Raw genomic sequence first — 17,395 nt, 5'->3', positions numbered from 1 at the left:
CATTTCCATCAAGGCTGCTTCAGGGACCGCTCAGAAATTCTGTGTATGGCAGAAGCCTAGGGGAGGGCAACCTTTTGGGAACAGAAATTTCATGGATTTGCTCTGCTTATTTGGAGTGGCAACCCCTTGGCACTGTCAAGGGTATTTTTCTTCCTTTTTTTTTTCTTTTTGATCTGTATAGTTTAAGATGTTAATTGTTATGGCTGGGATTAAGGCTTGCATAAGACTCCCCCTCCCCTTTTTACCCAGTGGAAATTCCACAGAACGCTCGTTTTTAAAAGTCCAGCCTTGCCGCCTCCAAATGAGCTGCAAGCTGGAGGCGGGACAGGGTCGGCGCTGCGGCTTTTTAGAGATGGGAAGCTCTTCCCGGGACAGTACTCGAGTTAGGTCCGGAGCCCACGGGGCGGATCCCGATGCGGCTCCGCCCCCGGGAGCACGGAAGTGACGTAAGCGGGCAAAGGCAGCGCGCGCCGCGAGGTGTCGCGTCTGCTAGAGGTTAGGCGGAGCTGCTTGGGGGCTGGTGGGGGTCTTCGCCGCCGCCGCCGCCGCCGCCGCCTCCGCCTCCGCCCTCCCTTCCATTTTCCCGTCCTCTTCTCCCGGGTCCTAGGAGCCCCCGCGTGGGGTGAGTAGAGCGAGGCGGAGCGGGGGACGGCGGCCGCCGGGAAAGGGGAGGCCCCGGCCCCCAGCTGCCTCGGCGCCCTGAGGCCCCAGCTCCTCACGTGACCCGGGCGCGAGCCGGCAGGGCCCCACGTGCGCGCTCCGGGGAGGTTCGCCGTTAGGCTGGCCGGCCGGCCCTGGGCCCCGGGCCCCAGGTGGGGTGGGAGGAGGAAGGCCGAGGCCCCCCAAGCCTGATCAGGGCACTCCCCCACGCCGGCCCCCGCCGCAGCAAGTTCCTTTCCCTCTCTGAACCTCAGTTTCCCCTGTGAGATACGGGTAAGGAGAGCACCCACTAGGAGGGTGGGTGTGAGGATTCAGTAAAATGGTCAGATCAGAGTCGGGCACAGGGTAGTGCCCGCTTGCATAGGCGTTGCTATCATATTTCACCTTGGACCCGACCCCAGTTAGGGGTCAACATAGGTGCCGCTCAAAAGACAGCCCGCCGCGAGGAGCCCTTGGAGCCAAGGTCAGCCTGTTGGCAGAGAGGCTGCCATATCAGAAGGCCCAGGCTTTGCTGCCCATCAACTGTGTGATCTCTCTCTGGACCGTGGTTTCTCTGTACAATAAGGGATAGAACCAGCTGGTGTCAGAGGCCTTGCGGGTGGGGCTGGGCAGTATTGCACATGGTCTGGATGTATGGAATCTGCCCAGTGAGATGGGATGAACCCCTGGGAGAACTAGGGCCTTGACCCAGTAAGAAGTCTGGATTCCGTCCTTATTCTCTTCCTGGTTTTCTGTGTGTGTGCATCACTCCATGAGTGGAATGGTTTTTCTCTCTGTGAACTAGGGACTGTGGCAGGGTTGAAGTACATGTGGAATGCTTTGGTGGAGACTAGAAGCCGTAGAATCACAAAGATAGAGTCACCAAAACCAGCAGGGTTTCCGTGCTTCCATGGATGGGAAGCTCACTCCCCTCTGCGGATCGGCAGAGCTGAGTCACTGGAATGACCACCCAGCAGTAACAGTAATAATCCCTTAGGTGTAGCCAACACTCTGGTTTATAGGGCCTTTCAGCACATTTTCTCATTAGAGCTTCACACTTGGCAGAGAGAATTGATGAGAATCTCATCTGACAGAGATTTTTGAGATTAATGCATGCCCAGCAGTGTATGGATCACTTTATGCTTTTATATCCACGTTTAATCATCATAGCCTTCCTATAAAGTCAGTGTTGCTGTTCCCATTTTATAGATAAAGACACTTAACTGAGGTTGTGTCTTATCTGAGCTTACAGCCAGTGAGAAGCGGAGCCAGGATTCAGACGTGGTTCATTCAACTCCAACAGAGCCTTTGTTTTTAAATCCCCCCCCCCTTTTCTTTTGGTCTTCTTTACTCCCTCCCTCCCTTGCTTTTTCATAGAACACCCTGCCTTTCTCAGAAGTCCACCGGCCATCCACACAGAGCCAGGGAGAACAGGCCCTGTCCGTGAGGCTGTGGGAAGGAAGAGGTGACATCAGGCAGGCTCTTGCCTCCCGAGGCTTCCAGGCTTTTCCTTAGAGGCTGGTAAATGAGGAGGATGCGCTGAGCCTGCAGAGCCTGATGGTGGCAGTTCCAACGCCATTCTCTTCCATGGATCCTGGGAGGAGAGTAGTAGCTGGGGCGGCTGGCCGGGGTGCCCCTAAACACCTTGGAGGGGGCGTGGGTAGGTGGCCAGGTGATCATGAAGGATTCCCAGACACATTCCACTTGCTGAGGAGCAGAGATCCCTGTGAGCAAAGGGTCCCACTTCCCCTCCGAGGGCACGAAGCCAGACCACCCAGGCCCCTCCCCTGTCCCTGCGGCCACGTGGCTCCTTCCTCGCTGTGATCCGGGCAGAGTGCAGGAGGACTTCCTGCGGGTTGACTGACAGCCCCGCCGTTCCCTTTGACTCCTAAGGACCTCCTGCCCTCCTCAATCTGGACGCTGGGAGGCAGAGTGTAGACAGGGCCCCAGAAGTCGCGTTTACTAATGAATCTAAAGCTGTTAGAACAAATGTCAGGGTTACACTTGCCATTTCCCGGCCTAGACGTGCCTCCCCTGGCTTGTTCCTAGAATCTACCCGTAAGTGGAGTTCTGGTAAATTGGATTATTCGGGGGACCTTGACATTTAAAGGAATCATGTTGTAAGGCTTTTGGTAAAGCAAAAAATCGTATCGTCAGTAAAGGGCTTCCGTGATAATCAGGTTTGAATGATGCAATTTTTGTCTGTAGGATTTTCTTCAAAGTGCAGAAGGACTAGCCGCACAAAGGTCCTTCTAGGATTCATTCAGCAACCAGTTAGGAAACGCCCACCTTGTAGCAGGTGTTAGGCTAATGGTGTATGACGTAGCGTCCCTGGGCTTCGGAAGCTTGCCTCCTGGGAGGGAAGGCAGACAGATAGGCAGAGAGAGTACAGCCAGGGAAGCGTCTGGCCCCGGATTTATTCTGTTCATCTGATGGGAAGGGAACTTTGTTGAATACCTATGAGCTACATGAGACGCAAGAGAAATACAGCGATACATCTCAGGGTGTCGCCACTGCTTTGTAAGGAGTTCCCAGTCCAGTGGGGAGATAGACACAACTACAAAACCAGAAGTTTGTGTGATGGGGACAGGGCCGAACGTGCTGAGCTCGTCCGAGCGGGAGCACTGCTGTGTGGCCGGCTTTGGTGCTGTCCTTCCTGGGTGACGGCGGAGGGGCTGGGAAGGAGTTGCTGTGCTGCCTGTCGGCAGGGGCTGGGGAGCCCACCTGGCCTTTCAGACCGCATCCACATAAGCAGCCCCCAAACCCAGCAAAGTGAATGGTAACATTCAGGCTGGTGGCTCCCGTTCCTGTCAGTTCTCAGGGAGCTCCGGTGACACGTACTCTGCCACAGCTAGCATTCTTGGGGACTGGCAGCTCTCCACGTGCTTTTGCTTGTCATGTTCCTCGAGGCTGGAACAAGAGTTCAGTCTCACAAGCAGCGTGCCACTTCCTCCTTGTGGGCTGGGGGTAGCTTCAGGGGCTGAGACACGGGTGCGGGACACTGCCGTGAGCCAGGGGTGGGGGGCAGTCTTTAGAACTGAGGCCCCCCCAGCCTGTTACCCCAAAGGGCTCTTGGGTTGGTGCCGTAACTGGAACCGTCCTCATTAGAGTCCCAAGCCCTGTACCTGAACGGGGAAGGGAGGGGATCCGCCTGAGAGCTGATTCAGGAACCTGAAGAGGGGGTGCAGCCAGCGGTCTCTGGGGGCACAGTGGAGGGGGTCTACGGAGGGCGGAAACCCAGGTCTAAGGGCGACCCTGCTGGGGCATGTGGGTGCTGTCGGCTCCCCCCTGTTGCTCAGAAGGCCCGCGTGTGACCCCTGTTCCTGGGGAACGCCCGGGTCCACAGAAGGAGCCGGGGCCGGGGACGAGGGGGAGGCCGCCTTCCCATCTGTTCCCAGCAGCCAGGCCAGGCCCTCCCCTGGTGCCCCCACTGGCTGGCTGGCGTCTCCAGAAGGGGCTGGCCGTGGCAGAAGTGGAATTGCATCAGGGAGCAGCATTTCTGAGTTGCTTGGCTGGGGTGGGCCTGCTGCTTCTGGAAGGTTCCTTGTCTTCCAGCACAAGTTCAGAGTGCAGGTGTATGTTGGAGGCTAACTACAGACGTGGCAGTGAAGATCTTCAGCGTTTCTCATGTTTTGTTCCCCTTCGCTTCTTCTAGTCTCTAAGTTACGTGTCGAAGGCCCGTGCTTGTCCTCAGGGCACACTTCTGTTACGTCTCTTGAAGCTCTTAAAGCACTTCTCGGTCTTACGGGGTTTTCAGCTGGTTTTGAGGACCGTACCGGGAGGTCAGTGACTTAACTACAGCCCCGTGGAGCACTGTAAAGGGGGCGGAGTGAGCCCCCAGGAGCACAGACGTGCACAGCTTTCCTGGGGGACTGGGGGGCTTTCACCCCTGCACTGAGGGACTCCTGTGGCTCGGTGCCGGGACGCAGTGGTGAAAAGGCAAGGTCCTACCATTCTAGTGGAGGCCAGACACTGTTTACTAGTGTCATTTCAGCTAGAAAAACGCACTCTGAAGGCAGCAACCACGGAGATTGGGTAAGCGTGTTGGAGGAAGGCACCTTAGACTGGTCAGGGAAGGCCTCTTTGAGGTGATACTTAAGTGAAACGCTGTGTTGAATCAGCTGCCCACGTGGGAAGGCCCAGGGCTCGGCAAACGCACGGGCCCCTTGACCTTGGGTAGGATGCTACTGTGGGCATCGCCTCCCTCTGCACGGGGCTCGTGGGGTGCCTGGGTCGCGGTGAGTCGTGAGGGTCCAGTGGCCAGCGAAGAGTGCTCAACGCGTGTGGGCAGAGGAGGGGTGGCTGCTAACCCCCGTTCCGTCTCCTGGCACGGCCCTGCCGTTCCTGCACCGTCGCCACGCGGCCCCCGCAGGCTGGGTCCCCGCACACCCCTGCCCTTCAGAAACTCAGCTGATCAGTTTCCCGTTGTTGACAGACGGTACCCGTGGCCCCAGGCTGCACTCCGGGCGCTGTACTCCAGGCCCCGTCCGCCAGGCCGGGCTCACCTCCCACACTCTTTTCTCTGTCCACACTGCAGCCAGCCCGGCCGTCCCCCGCCCTCTGTGTGGCACGCGTGCCATGCCACCTGTGCTCTGTCGCTGTCCCCTTTCAGAGCACTCCTTGTCCTCCAGGCCCGGCCTTCTCCTGGCTGCCGCCCCGCCTGCCATTCGGAAGGGACTCCTCTATCCCTCGAGTCTCCAGAGCGCTTCTTGGCTCAACGAGAGTCCTCGTTTCTGCCCCGTGTTCTCGTTGGTTCCATTTCTTCCCTGTCTCCCCTGCTGTAAGCCTCTGGGTGTCGCACTTTATCTGGACAAGCCTCACAGCAGCTGGAGCAGCCCTGCGCACGGTGAGCATCTGTGGATGAGCACGGTGCCTCGGGAGACGTGTGACCCTCCACCCGCTATGTGGTGTGGCCCAGCTGGCTGAATGTGGCGCTCGCGGTGGGCCTCCGCTCTGCCATCAGGGCCCGGCCGTCTGCTTTCACTCTCCCCTGTAGCCCACGCGGCTGCCAACACAGCCTTCCAGAAGCACACACGTCAGGCCACTCCCTGCTTAACCTAGAGTAGTTCCAGCTCGCTGCTCTTTGGTGTGAAGTCCGAACTAATAAATATGACCCTTAGGACCCGAGTTTCCCGTTGGAAGGGCAACGCACGCTCCTATCTTCCTGGAACAGTCTTCTTGGTTGCTGAGCGAACGCTTCCTCATCCTTGATGTTAGCTGGTGTGTCGCTTCTCCTGACACCTGTGCTCTGCCAGCACCTTGTACCTCTCCGCAGCCCTCACACACGCGTGATCGTGTGTATCCGCCTGTCTCCCTGTTCACAGACAGCACCTGGCACAGAGTCAGACTCACGGGTAACCGTGGACTGGACCCCGCAGTGAGCTTGTTTCTGTGCTCGCGACAGAGGAAGGGAGGCGTGGGGCTCCTCGGGCCCTGCTGGGATCAGCCGGAATGTCCGCTGTAGGAGGCTTGGGTTCCTTGCTTTGTTTTCCTTTCTCTTAAGTGTCGATCGGGGTTCTCTGTACCCTGGGTTCAGAAGCCACTGAGTCAGGTGTCATGTAGGGTAAGGAAAGAACTAGAAGCCAGGACTCTTGGGTGTCCTGCTCTGACATGAAGATAGCTTTGCAAAATGACTTGAATGCAAGAGACGGGAGGCAATGCCCTCTAATGGGTAGAAGCAGGTTGGGGGACACTGGCCACTCCTCTGCATCAGGCAGGATCGTGTGACCAGCAGAAGCATGCGGGGGGCCCAGGGCCCTCAACCTGGCTGCTTCCCTCCTTTTTTTATTCAGGGACACCGCTGCTGAGTCTGGTGCCTGAGCCAAGACGTGGCTGGTGACAGCATGACGAGCGAGGTGATAGAGGACGAGAAGCAATTCTATTCCAAGGCCAAGACGTACTGGAAGGAGGTCCCGGCCACCGTGGACGGCATGCTCGGGGGGTATGGCCACATCTCCAGCATCGACATCAGCAGCTCCCGGAAGTTCCTGCAGAGGTTTCTGAGGGTAGGCAGGGCTGCTGTGCTCTCCAGGAGGAGAGGCTGTATGTAGCGCTGGTGGCACTGCCTGCCCTGCGTGGGGCGCCACCTTCCCACTCGCCACCACAGGGTCACCCCGCCGTGTCCATGATCCAGGCCTTGAAGAGCGGGTGGGGCGGGGCGATTCACAGGCTCTGCCCCGAGGTCACCCGACAGGCGGCGGCTGTTACGCTGGGGCCTCTGGGTGCCGGAACGGAGCGGTCTTCTCACAGACTGTTCTGTTTTTCCAGAGGCAAACCCTTTGCTCCCCTGCCGTGTTTGCAAGCACCTGGGCTGTGGGTGCTGGCCGTTCGGCCAGCACAGGCTCCTGGTCCCTCGCCCCGCCACCCTCCTCTGTGCCAGGCTGGCATCGCCATGGCCAGGGCCTCCCTGCCTGTCCCTTGGCAAACACTGAGGCTGCTGCTTGCCCCCCGCGCCACCCACGTTCCATCTTCCCAGATTTGTGCACTGAGTGCCCTCTTCCATCCTTTCACTGCTTGACTTCTTTATTCTCTCTCTGCTGCTGTCCTTTAATGGGGTCTCAGGAGTGACAGGAGATGAACGCACCTATTTGATTTAACACCTTTAAGTGGGGGTTGGCTTTCATGTTAGAGACACGTGGCCCAGAAAAAGGCCGTGCTGTGCTTACGCTCACTGCTGGCCCCACCAGTGCCAGCTGCCGGCCCCTGCCCAGTCCTGATCTGAGTAGTTGCAGGGGCTCATGAGGAAAGGCCCCTTCACAGTGATAGGGCCCCTCTGGCTTTCTAACCCTTCCGTATAGTCCGTGCCCTCTCTGCTTTTTCAGGAAGGCCCGAACAAGACGGGAACCTCGTGTGCCCTGGACTGCGGGGCCGGCATCGGGAGGATCACCAAGAGGCTGCTCCTGCCTCTCTTCGGAGTGGTGGACATGGTGGACGTGACGGAGGACTTCCTGGTCAAGGCTAAGACCTACCTGGGCGAGGAAGGCAAGAGGGTGCGGAACTTCTTCTGCTGTGGCCTCCAGGACTTCAGCCCGGAGCCTCACTCTTACGACGTTATCTGGATCCAGTGGGTGATAGGTGAGCATCCCGCGCCCCTTCTCCGCCCGCCTGCACATCTCTCAGCGCCGAGGTCGGGCTTCCCGAGGCCTTGGGAGCCGAGGCTCCGGCGCGGCTGCAGAGGGCGGCCAGCGGGGATTCCTCGAACCCTCCCTGCACTGCCCAGGACTCCACCTAAAAGGTTCAGTTGCTTCCATGTTTTGTTCCAACTCAATACCTGCTGTGACCCATTTGGGGACAGATTTTGTCGTTGAGAAGTTTGAATTATCAATAACTTACTGCATTCAGAGAATGTGGAAATGAGTTTTCCTAAGAAGGGTTTTCAGTAAGAGGAAGAGTTGAAGCCTTGCTGCCCTTCTGCTGTTCGCGGTGAGCGAGCCCTGTTTTACCATCCGGTCCTGCACCCACTTGGCCTGACGGCGTACCCAGGGTGCTCTCCTCAGGCTGCCGACCTAGCAGCAGGCCACCTCCTCCAGGTGGGCAGCCCAGGCCTGCTGGGAACACGCTGGATTCGCCCTGTATTTTGTGGCCCTCAAAAGCCTGTTAGGAGTTGTAACGTAGGGAAGGAACTCTGTTTGGTACACTCCGCCGATCCAGGCCTAGGAGGGGCGGGTGGAGTGTAGGTGCTGGGCCTGGCCTGGAAGTCACCCAGTCAGGGTGAAATCCCAGCAGCATACTTTGTGACTGCCCTTGGGTAGGTGACTTCTGAGCCCGTTTCCTCTTAAAATGGGGTTTGGTAAACCCCTGTGGGCTGTTGAAAGCCAGGGGCCCTGTGTGTTCAGCACCGAGTAAGTGCTCAGCAAGTGGACACGCAGTGGCGCGGAGGGGCTGGCATCCTTCCCTCGTGACGGCCTCTGCCTCCCCCAGGCCACCTGACCGATCAGCACCTGGCCGAGTTCCTGCGGCGCTGCAAGCGGGGCCTCCGCCCCAACGGCATCATCGTCATCAAAGACAACATGGCCCAGGAGGGCGTGATCCTGGACGATGTGGACAGCAGCGTGTGCCGGGACCTCGATGTGGTCCACAGGATCGTCCGCAGCGCGGGCCTCAGCCTCCTGGCCCAGGAGCGGCAGGAGAACCTTCCGGACGAGATCTACCACGTGTACAGCTTAGCCCTGAGATGAGTGGGGCTGGCAGGAGAGAGGGACCAGTGTGGGGTTGCGGGGGGGACTGGCAGCCACGCGAGGTCCACAGGCTCAACCTCGACAGTTCGGGGGTGCTGAGCGGGGCTGCGAAATATACCTGTCTGCCGGCCACTCACTATACAGACTCTTATTAAAAAGGCATAAGGGGACCCAGTCGGGAGGGGTGCCGCTGAAGGGGGCAGTGAGGCTGGAGCGAGTGGCGGGGACTGGGCCCCTGGTGCTCGCCCCGTGGGAACCCGGCGATCCCATCCGAAGTGAGACGCCCTGCTTTCCGGTACCACCACCTGGCCTCCCTGCCCCAGGCCTGGCTGGCTTCAGAGGAAGAGAGTAGCCATTAAAGCGGCTGCCGAGGACTTTATACCTCCAGAGGGGAGGGGAGCAGGGCCCGTGGAGCCTGCGGCTCTCCGCACCCCCCTGCCTGCGCCGAGCCTATGCGGTGCCTGCCGAGTCGTGCGGTTGATGCGACGTCCACGCTCCGAGTGCTGTTTGGAGAGGGGCCCGTAACGTGAGCGTCACCACAGCCTGCAGGGAGGGGAGAGGCCTGGGGCTTCCCTCTGGCTGTGCCTTGTGGCTCCTCCTTAGGGGGGCATTTTCAGTCAAAAATAAAAGGGTGAACCCCTGTACCGGAAAGGCCTTCGCCAGTCTGGAGTGGTGCTTTTCTTTACTGGGACAACAGGGTTGTGCTGCTTGGAAACCGCTCTCCTAAGCTGGGCCTCTCGTGCCTGCCAACTCTTCTTCCCTGAACTCGGGAAAGGGCGGTGGAGGGGCGGGGGGACGCGGGGGCGAAATGTTACACAAGGACCTTTAAGGCCAAGGGAAATCGGTTTAATTTTATGATATATCATTTGGTTGTCTCAGCTCATCTCCCAGGCATTTACACAATTCACAGTGACCACCCTGTGTGACTTGCAGACATCCTGGTGAGGGCTCAGCACAGGGCGGAGGTTGGCTTTCAGTCTCGGTGGCTTTCTCCGTCAGATGAACCCTCACAAAGCGAGACATTTTGGAAAGACGGCGCCTGGTCATGCATGACTGCTTTTTAGAAAGCATGGTCCCCCAACCCCAGGTTTGGCACAAACAGAGCTGCCACCAGAGCAGAGCCCTGCACCTCGGTGGGCAGCCGGGCCCCAGAGCTGCGGATGCTGCAGGGGTCAGCTCAGCTTCCTCCCTGCCTGCCCCAAAGCACTTACTTTCTGACAGACTCTGGAGTGAAGAGGTGCGTGTAAAGGGTCTCGGCTGGGCTGCACCCCACGGGCCCCTCCCGCCTGCTCCGGCCTCAGCCGCATCTCCACGCAGGGCAGGCCAGCTTCCTGCAGCCCGCAGGAGGGCCCGGTCTCGGAGCTACCCTGCTTCTCTAAATGGCTGGCGCTTCCCTCAGGTTAAGAGGGTACAAACGTGTCCCAAATCTAAACCCTGTCCCTTGTTCCACTGTGGGGTGAGACTTGGGGGTGCTGCCAGAGGGAAGTGGGGGCGGTCTCCCTGGAAGACAGAAGCCTCTCCCCACTGGAGCTCTTGCAGCTGCCGGGTCCCACCTGGCTTTCCCTGTCCTCAGTAAGGATCCAGTCTCGCCTCCAACATGCACCTTCTGACAGACGGGGCTGAAGGTTCTCCCCTAAGGCCGCCACGGGTACTTAAATCCACCAACAGGTTGAGCTGCCCAGACCCTGTTCCCTGCAGTCGCAGCTGTCAGATGTCGTCTTCGACGGTGCCACTGTGCTCACTGAGGAGGTACCACTTGAGCCTGTCAGGCAGAGGTAGGGCCTTGACCTTCGCGTCCACAGGCCACGGCTGAAGGTAGAGCCGGATGTAAACGCGACACAGGTGCTTGAGGGGTGGGGGGTAGCTGTCCAGCTGCCTCAAGGAGAAGTGAAGGGCCTGGATCTTGTCTGCCAGGCTGCCCACGGGATGGATATCGAAGTTTTCGGGCAGCTGGAGTTTGTGGGAGTTAGTCACCATGAGATCCAGGACGGTCTCGGCCTTGCGCAGCAGGTCCACGTGACTCTCGTCCTCCGCGCAGCCGGGGTGGGAGCACAGCCTCTCGAAGATGATGTGGAAGCCGGACCAGCAGGAGGCGCCGTGGAGGGAACAGTTGTAGGCGGCCCCGGACTCCAGCAGGAAGCGCAGGAGAGGGAAGTGCAGCTTAAAGCTCTTGAGGCAGATGTGCGTGAGGGACTCGTGGGCCGGGCACTCGCTGGGGTCGGCGCCGTGAGTCAGCAGCAGCTGCGTTACTTGGAAGCAGAAGCGGTTGATCAACTGGGCCTCCTCTTTGTCACCTCCCACCGTCTCGCCCAGCAGAAAGATGATGCAGGTGAACACGGTGTCCCCGTCTTTGGTGGTAGCCTTGACATCCGCCCCTAGAAGAACCAGGAGGGGGAAGAGACGGTGGGAGGAGGCCTTACATGCTGGCAAAGCAACGCTTCGTGTTCCGGGGGCAGCGTGGAAGGACAGGGCTCACCTCCTTCCAGCAAGAGGCGGATGTTCTCAGTGTTGTGTATCTGCACGCCGTCACTGCTGGCCAGGGCGTGGAGCAGGGCGGTCTTTCCTGGGGAGGGAGAGTGAGTGGGGGGCAGTGGGGGGCAGTGGGAGGCCGAGGTCAGGCCAACCCCAGAGGTGGAAGGGAAATACAGACCTCGGGATCAGAAAACGAACTTCAGAGATGACTGACCTCTCTCAGCTAGGGCTGAGGGTGACAGGTTTCTTTCTTTTGAATTTTTTTGAATTTTTTATTCTTTGAATTTGTTTACTTTTTATATAGCAGGTTCCCACTAGCTATCTGTTTTACACGTGGTAGTGTATACATGTCAATCCCCATCTCCCAATTCATCCCACCACCAGCCCCCCTGCCACTTTCCCCCCTTGGTGTCCATACGTTTGTTCTCTACATCTGTGTCTCTATTTCTGCCCGGAGGATGACAGGTTTCTCTGGCCATTCTTTCTCTACTCACACAAAAATGGGAACAGAAGGGCCAGGGAACGTAGGACTTTTCTAGACTCTGAGATGCTACCTGAGACTCAGGCTGGGTCTCTCCCAACAGGGAGCCCCGTCCCTCAGAAGCTGAGCGCACAGGTAGCCCATTTCCTCCTACAGATGCCCTCACAGGGCCGATGATGCACTGCCTCTCAAGCCTCGGCGAGTCAGCAAAATGCACCAGTGTGCGCTCGGCCGTGCTGTGCCATCAGAGGGGCTGCCTCCAGCCTGCCTGCCAAGCCATCGCCCCGGGTTACCCTGGGTAACCTCACAAGGCAATTCGGCCCAGGCCCACCCTGCTCCTCTACAGGAGGCACCCACCATGCTTGTCGGCCGCGTTGACATCTGCTCCAAGGTCCAGGAGGCGCTGCAGGCAGGGCAGGCGCTCCGGCTCCTCGCTGGCCAGGTCCAAGGGGCTGCTCTCATGGATCTGAGTCAAGAAAGCACAGCCGCGTCGGCCCGGGGGCCTGTGAGCTGCTCAGGGCCCCGACCACATCCCCCCTTCATAGCAGGCCGGACCTGGCTCTTACCCGGTCCCTGCGGTTAATGTCGGCCCCGTGGCGCACCAGCAGCTCCACCATGTCAGGCTGGTTTCGCAGGACGGCGATGTGCAGGGCTGTGTAGTAGGTGACCGGGTCTGAGGGCACAGACACAGCTTCGTCAGTCCTGCTTGTCGGCACATTCTCGCAGGGTCCCAGGACCGGCCTGGCAGCCCAGCCCCAGTGCTCCGACCTTAGGGCTCCCAGCACCACAAGGGGTCAGGACACAGCTGTCTTCGTCGGACAGTGCACAGAGGCAGGCCTAGGTTTGGGTCCTGGGGGTGTTCTAATTAATGAACATAGTACTTAATCTGGGTTTTAGTTCCTTCTGTAAAATGGGACCTAAAGAGGGCTGTTGGGAGGAATACCCAGAATGACAGCTCCCTAAGTCTCGCAATAAAAGCCAAATTCTCAAGGCTGGGTCTCCCAGTGGCTGACTTCAGAACGCCTCCCCCACCTCTCTCAGCTCCTTGACCCTCCAGGAGCCCAGAAGCCTCTGAGCCTGTCCTCAAATGGGGAGGGGAGACACGCCTGGCCACATCCTGTGTCAGCACAAAACCCCCAGGTCGGCCACAGGTCAGCCCTGCATGTCTCCTGGCTGACTCTGCCTGCCCTCCCAGGGTCAAAGCGAAGAGGGAAGGAAAATGGCTCCATCACCATCCCCCAGCACACAAGCTAGAAGCCAACGCCATCATGCTGTCATTTATGCCCAGTGTGTCTTATCTGTTTTCCCCTCTCCCTGTAGCAGGAACAAGAATGCAAGGTGGCTCAGAATGAGTGGCAGAGAATTACATTCCCTGAGCTCTGGGCACAGCGCCAGCAGCCACATTTTCACATTAATGGAAGCAGGGATTTAGCGGGGAGCTGGGGGAAAGTTTGCTAAAGCATCACATGGTAGAAGCAGTGACAAACTCGCTCTTGATCAGAGGTGGTTAAGGGCCATTTGAAAGCCCGCAGGGGGATAGGAGGCCACCCAACGTGGGTTTCCTTAGTCATCATCCATGACATAAACGAGGGAAGTATCTCCCAAGAGAACAGTAAAAGCAGAGCCTGAAGGCTTGGCCGCCCACCCAAAGCAGGGCCACACTTAAGCCACCTACCCACCCCGGCCCCTCTGGGCTCCAGCTGACCTTCGAAGTTGAGGTTGGCCCCATTCCGCAGGAGCACGTCAGCTGCACGCGTCAGTCCCAGCTCGGCCATCTTCAGCAGGGCGTTGCTCACGCCTTCCTGGTAAAATGGAGAGTGGGCTTTTCTCTCCAGCAGCTCAGTGAGAACAAGGATCCGGCTCTCCTCGCTGGCGACATAACTGGGCCTGGGGCAGGAGAGAGGCAGACGAGTTGAGGGTGGGAACAGCAGTGGGACCAGCTGGCTGGGTACCCTGTGGGCGGGTGGCCTTTAGTCTCCTGCTGTCACACACAGGCAGGGCCCTGGCTCCGTGGGGCTGAAAGTCTCTTCAGAAGAGGTTGGTGGTAGAGAGGGCCCAGCTGGATCTGCTCACTGGAGCAGACTCCTTGGGTTTGCTGAGAAACGACTGGGGCTGTCTTCAGCCTCCCTCCAAGCGGCCTAGAGAATCTAGCCCCTGGCTTGGGTACAAAGCCTCATACACCTGGGCTGTTGGCACTGAAGGGAACTCTTGTGGCCAAGATCAAGAACCAGACACTGACCCCCCCCACCCCACCGCAGACAGTGACTGTCCCTGAGCTGCAGAGTATACCAGACCAGCCCAGGCAACCCCACAGCCAAGGCAGTCAGCAGACCTCCTCCCTCGCTCACACCCAGAGACATTTGGTGTTCTGACGGCTGAGTGCACACAAATTCCCAACCCACCTACCTCCCTCGCCAATTCCAACTGATCCCCAAAACGCACACCTGAGCCCCCTTTCCTCTGCTCTTTTCTCCGTTCCACCTAATACACTATTAAGTTTACTTATGACTGTCGGTCTCTCTCCTTTGCAGCACAAGCATCATGAAGGCTGGGGGTTTAGCTCACTGACGTATCCCTGAACGATGCGCTTTCTAACACCGTTCCCACCGGTTCACGGATAGGCCCACGCCTGTGCAAACTCGGCTACGGAAAGCACATTTCGCACTGCTCACAGATTCCACCCTGCTCCTCTGCAACTCCAGGTGGAGGGCACGGGACAGGCAGGGCGCAGGGTGGGGCCCTGAGGCGGACACCCCACCCTCCGGCCCTGCCTGCGCTAGCTGGGAGCCCTCACCACCGCCGTCTGTCTTATCTGTCAGGTGGGACACCGCCCGCCCCGCCCCGCCATGTCTGTAGTGACAATAAAAGGGATGCAGCTCCGGGTCGGAGGCGGGAAGGGAGCGACTTACCCGTCCAGGGGCTCCTGCCGCTCGGGGTCCTGGATCCCCAAGGAGCCCAGAATCGCATCCACTAGCGGCTGGTACTCGAAGATAATCCTCCGGAAGCCGTGCAGGAACGGCATTGCGGCGGCCGCACCTTCCGCCGAGGCCGAGACGCCGATTGGGCACGTTCCGGGGGCCGCGGTCTCGGCCAGGTTTGACCACTGCTGCTCCAGTCCCCTCGCCGGCCCACTACACCGCCCAACCAGCTGCTCCACGCCGGAAGTAGCTCTGGCACTTCCGGCCCGCTCCAGCCCGGGAAAGAGAGCGGGGGACGACAGCGCCCTCTGCGGGCTGGGAGGACCGCGGCGCGACTGGGCGCGCCAGCTGAGGGTGTCTTGGGGGGCGGCCCTGGGGGACTGGAGGGCGCGGACCTGCAGCCCAGCCGGATCCCAGCTCTTGGAGGGCCCGTCCCTTGCCTGCCCGGCCCGGCTCCGCCCTGCGATCCCGCCCGCGGCCGCTGGGCGCCGTCCGAGCTCCGCCCATTGAGCGAGCAAACCGGCTTGACCCCTGTCCAACTCCCTCCCGTGGTGGAGGTGACTCGAACCCCCGGCGCCCGCGAGACGCCCTGGACTCGGGTTGGACCACGGCTGGGCCTGGCTCTCGCCTCGCCCCGCGCTGACTGGACCACACTCAACCCGACGGGCGATGGGGATGATTCCTGAGTCTCTGTCCCCTGGAGCTCCTGGCCCCGCAGGCTGCTGGCTCCTTCCACTTTCTGCCTTGATGGACTCAATGAACTTGTATAATGGGGATAATCAAACGCACGCGAGAACCTGGATCAAGAGCTCTGTCACTGTGCGTGGAAGTGGAGTCTAGCAGGAAGGAGCCCAAGCCTGGGGCCACTTTTCTGGGGTGAAGGCATCCGGCCCTGGGCCTCGCATTTGAACCTCCACAACCTTGAGGCCCACAGTGGAGCCCTGATGTCTTCGTGATTCTGGAAAGTCCGCTATGAAGATGTGCGCCAGTCCCAGCTGTGCCCGTGGCAGCCCTGGTCTCCCATCTACCCCTACTTCCACCACATGGGCGTGGGAGCTCTCCTGCCTGGCACCTGTCAGAGGCAAGCATTGTTGAGTGAAGTAGAAAACGTTTAGAGATGAATTTAAAGACAACCCCGTGTGTCTATGATTAAATGTAAAAAGATAGATAGAATAAGGCTCCCCTGCCAAGAGCAAAATCAGTCTTAGCAAGAAAACCCAGTCCAAGGTATTCCAGGTCCAGCTATGGCGACCCAGCAGTGTGGAGTACACAGCAGGGGCTGGATAATGGCTCACTGTTATTATCGTTCAGTTTCCAAGGTTGTTGTGCATACCAAGTGATGAGTTATTAAAATCCCCATCAGGCCTCAGAAGGCCTCATTTTGCCTGCCCCTCCGTTGCCTAAAGGAGCAAGAAAGAGGGGTGGGGTTTAAGCCCTGTTAGGACAGGCCAGCTTAGGGTTGCCAGAAGGGGCTCCAGACCATAGGGTCCCTGGTTCCCAGCACACATCTGCCTTGGTTCTCACTCCAGGAAGAAGTATCTTCTCCTTAAGTGAAATTGGGACATTTTTTTGCTCACACAGCAATGGAGATTTCCAGCTTGTCTCGTAAAATCAGAAGATCGGGCACCTGGGCCCAAATTCCCATCTGGCAACAAGGCGCATCTGGATGGGGGTTTGCTCTGAAGTGCCTCAGTCTCCCCAGGCGTTACCCTGGGGGTTTGGGAATGTCTGCCCCTGTCTGAAGGATCCACACCCCACCCCTCAATTGATCCCCAGGCCCTGAATGGTGCAGCAGCCCCCAGGTTTCACAGCCCTATTTGATCCCGGGTCACTTGCTCCATGGCGCAGGTGAGAGCCCTGAGGGGCCCGGAGGAGGCTAGAGCACGTGGAGGTAACTGGAGGAGGCCCACCTAGAATGGGGTCCAGGGCAGAACTGGGAGTGGTGGGCACAGCCCGGTCTGAGGCCAACTTCTGCCCTGGCTTCATAAGGCCGTGGTAACAAAGCACCGCAAACTGGGTGGCTTCAAACAACAGAAATGTATTCTCTCCCAGTTCTGGGGGCCAGAACTCTGACGTCAAAGTGTAGGCAGAGCCATGCTCCCTCTGAAGACCCTGGGGAAGGTTCTGGCAGCCCCGGGCATGGCTTGGCTTATGGCAGCACCACCCCAATCTCTGCCTACCTTTGTCTTCATGTGGCCTTCTTCCCTGTGTCTGTCTCTCTGTCCAAATCTCCCTGTCCTTTCTAAATGGCACCAGTCACTGGATTTATGGCCCACCCTAATCCAATATGAATTCATTTTAATTTGATCACCTTTGCAGAAACCTTATTTCCAAATAGGATCACTGCAATAGTTTCCACAGAGTTAGGACTTGGAAATATCTCTTTGGAGGACACAAAGCTGCTCCAATGGATGACCCCAGGCATGGCCCTTCTGGTCTCTGGGCCTCAGTTTCCCTACCTGTAACCTGAAATCCCTTCAGCTCTGACAGTGTTGGAGCCAATGAAGAGGTCCTTGATGTCACCAATGGGCTCTACCACCAAGATAACTATAACTGTCTTGTGATTAGGATGGTGACAATCCTGAGTTAACTTTTTTTTTTTTCTTTTTTTGCGGTACGCAGGCCTCTCACTGCCGTGGCCTCTCCCGTTGCAGAGCACAGGCTCCGGACGCGCAGGCTCAGCGGCCATGGCTCACGGGCCCAGCTGC

At 58.6% G+C, this 17,395-nt stretch overlaps 2 protein-coding genes across 4 annotated transcripts; one reads left to right on the top strand and one right to left on the bottom strand.

Moving 5' to 3' along the window:
* The first annotated feature begins 432 nt into the window (after positions 1-432).
* On the top strand, positions 433-9,481 carry NTMT1 (N-terminal Xaa-Pro-Lys N-methyltransferase 1). Of its 3 annotated transcripts, none has more exons than XM_060100591.1 (4): positions 433-495; positions 6,432-6,644; positions 7,461-7,713; positions 8,560-9,481. In XM_060100591.1, the coding sequence occupies exons 2-4, from the start codon at positions 6,483-6,485 to the stop codon at positions 8,814-8,816; spliced, it is 672 nt and encodes a 223-aa protein (XP_059956574.1). In that variant the 5' UTR covers positions 433-495; positions 6,432-6,482; the 3' UTR covers positions 8,817-9,481. The 3 variants fall into 3 exon arrangements, with proteins under 3 accessions (XP_059956574.1, XP_059956571.1, XP_059956572.1); XM_060100588.1 differs by having other exon boundaries at positions 448-622; XM_060100589.1 differs by lacking the exon at positions 433-495 and adding an exon at positions 629-933.
* Positions 9,482-9,650: 169 nt separating this feature from the next.
* Positions 9,651-14,949, bottom strand: ASB6 (ankyrin repeat and SOCS box containing 6). The gene is made up of 6 exons (XM_060102109.1): positions 14,679-14,949; positions 13,475-13,656; positions 12,336-12,442; positions 12,127-12,235; positions 11,293-11,379; positions 9,651-11,191 (listed from the first exon to the last, which is right to left on the bottom strand). Exons 1-6 carry the CDS (start codon positions 14,789-14,791, stop codon positions 10,524-10,526), a joined length of 1,266 nt encoding a protein of 421 aa, XP_059958092.1. The 5' UTR covers positions 14,792-14,949; the 3' UTR covers positions 9,651-10,523.
* Positions 14,950-17,395: the final 2,446 nt, after the last annotated feature.

The sequence above is a fragment of the Mesoplodon densirostris genome, chromosome 6, assembly GCF_025265405.1.
Source record: "Mesoplodon densirostris isolate mMesDen1 chromosome 6, mMesDen1 primary haplotype, whole genome shotgun sequence".
NCBI classification, from domain to species: domain Eukaryota; kingdom Metazoa; phylum Chordata; class Mammalia; order Artiodactyla; family Ziphiidae; genus Mesoplodon; species Mesoplodon densirostris.
The sequence above is the reverse complement of the archived record's forward strand: the minus strand, read 5'-3'. Positions and strand labels throughout refer to the sequence as shown.

Bases quoted from the DNA above. Each gene is read 5' to 3' on its own strand.
- NTMT1 (XM_060100591.1), top strand. From the start codon at position 6,483: ATGACGAGCGAGGTGATAGAGGACGAGAAGCAATTCTATTCCAAGGCC. The intron at 6,645-7,460 runs GTAGGCAGGGCT...CTGCTTTTTCAG, and splicing joins TCCTGCAGAGGTTTCTGAGG to GAAGGCCCGAACAAGACGGG. The intron at 7,714-8,559 runs GTGAGCATCCCG...TGCCTCCCCCAG, and splicing joins CTGGATCCAGTGGGTGATAG to GCCACCTGACCGATCAGCAC.
- ASB6 (XM_060102109.1), bottom strand. From the start codon at position 14,791: ATGCCGTTCCTGCACGGCTTCCGGAGGATTATCTTCGAGTACCAGCCG. The intron at 13,657-14,678 runs GTAAGTCGCTCC...CTCCTGCCCCAG, and splicing joins CGGCAGGAGCCCCTGGACGG to GCCCAGTTATGTCGCCAGCG. The intron at 11,192-11,292 runs GTGAGCCCTGTC...TGGTTCTTCTAG, and splicing joins CCGCCTCTTGCTGGAAGGAG to GGGCGGATGTCAAGGCTACC.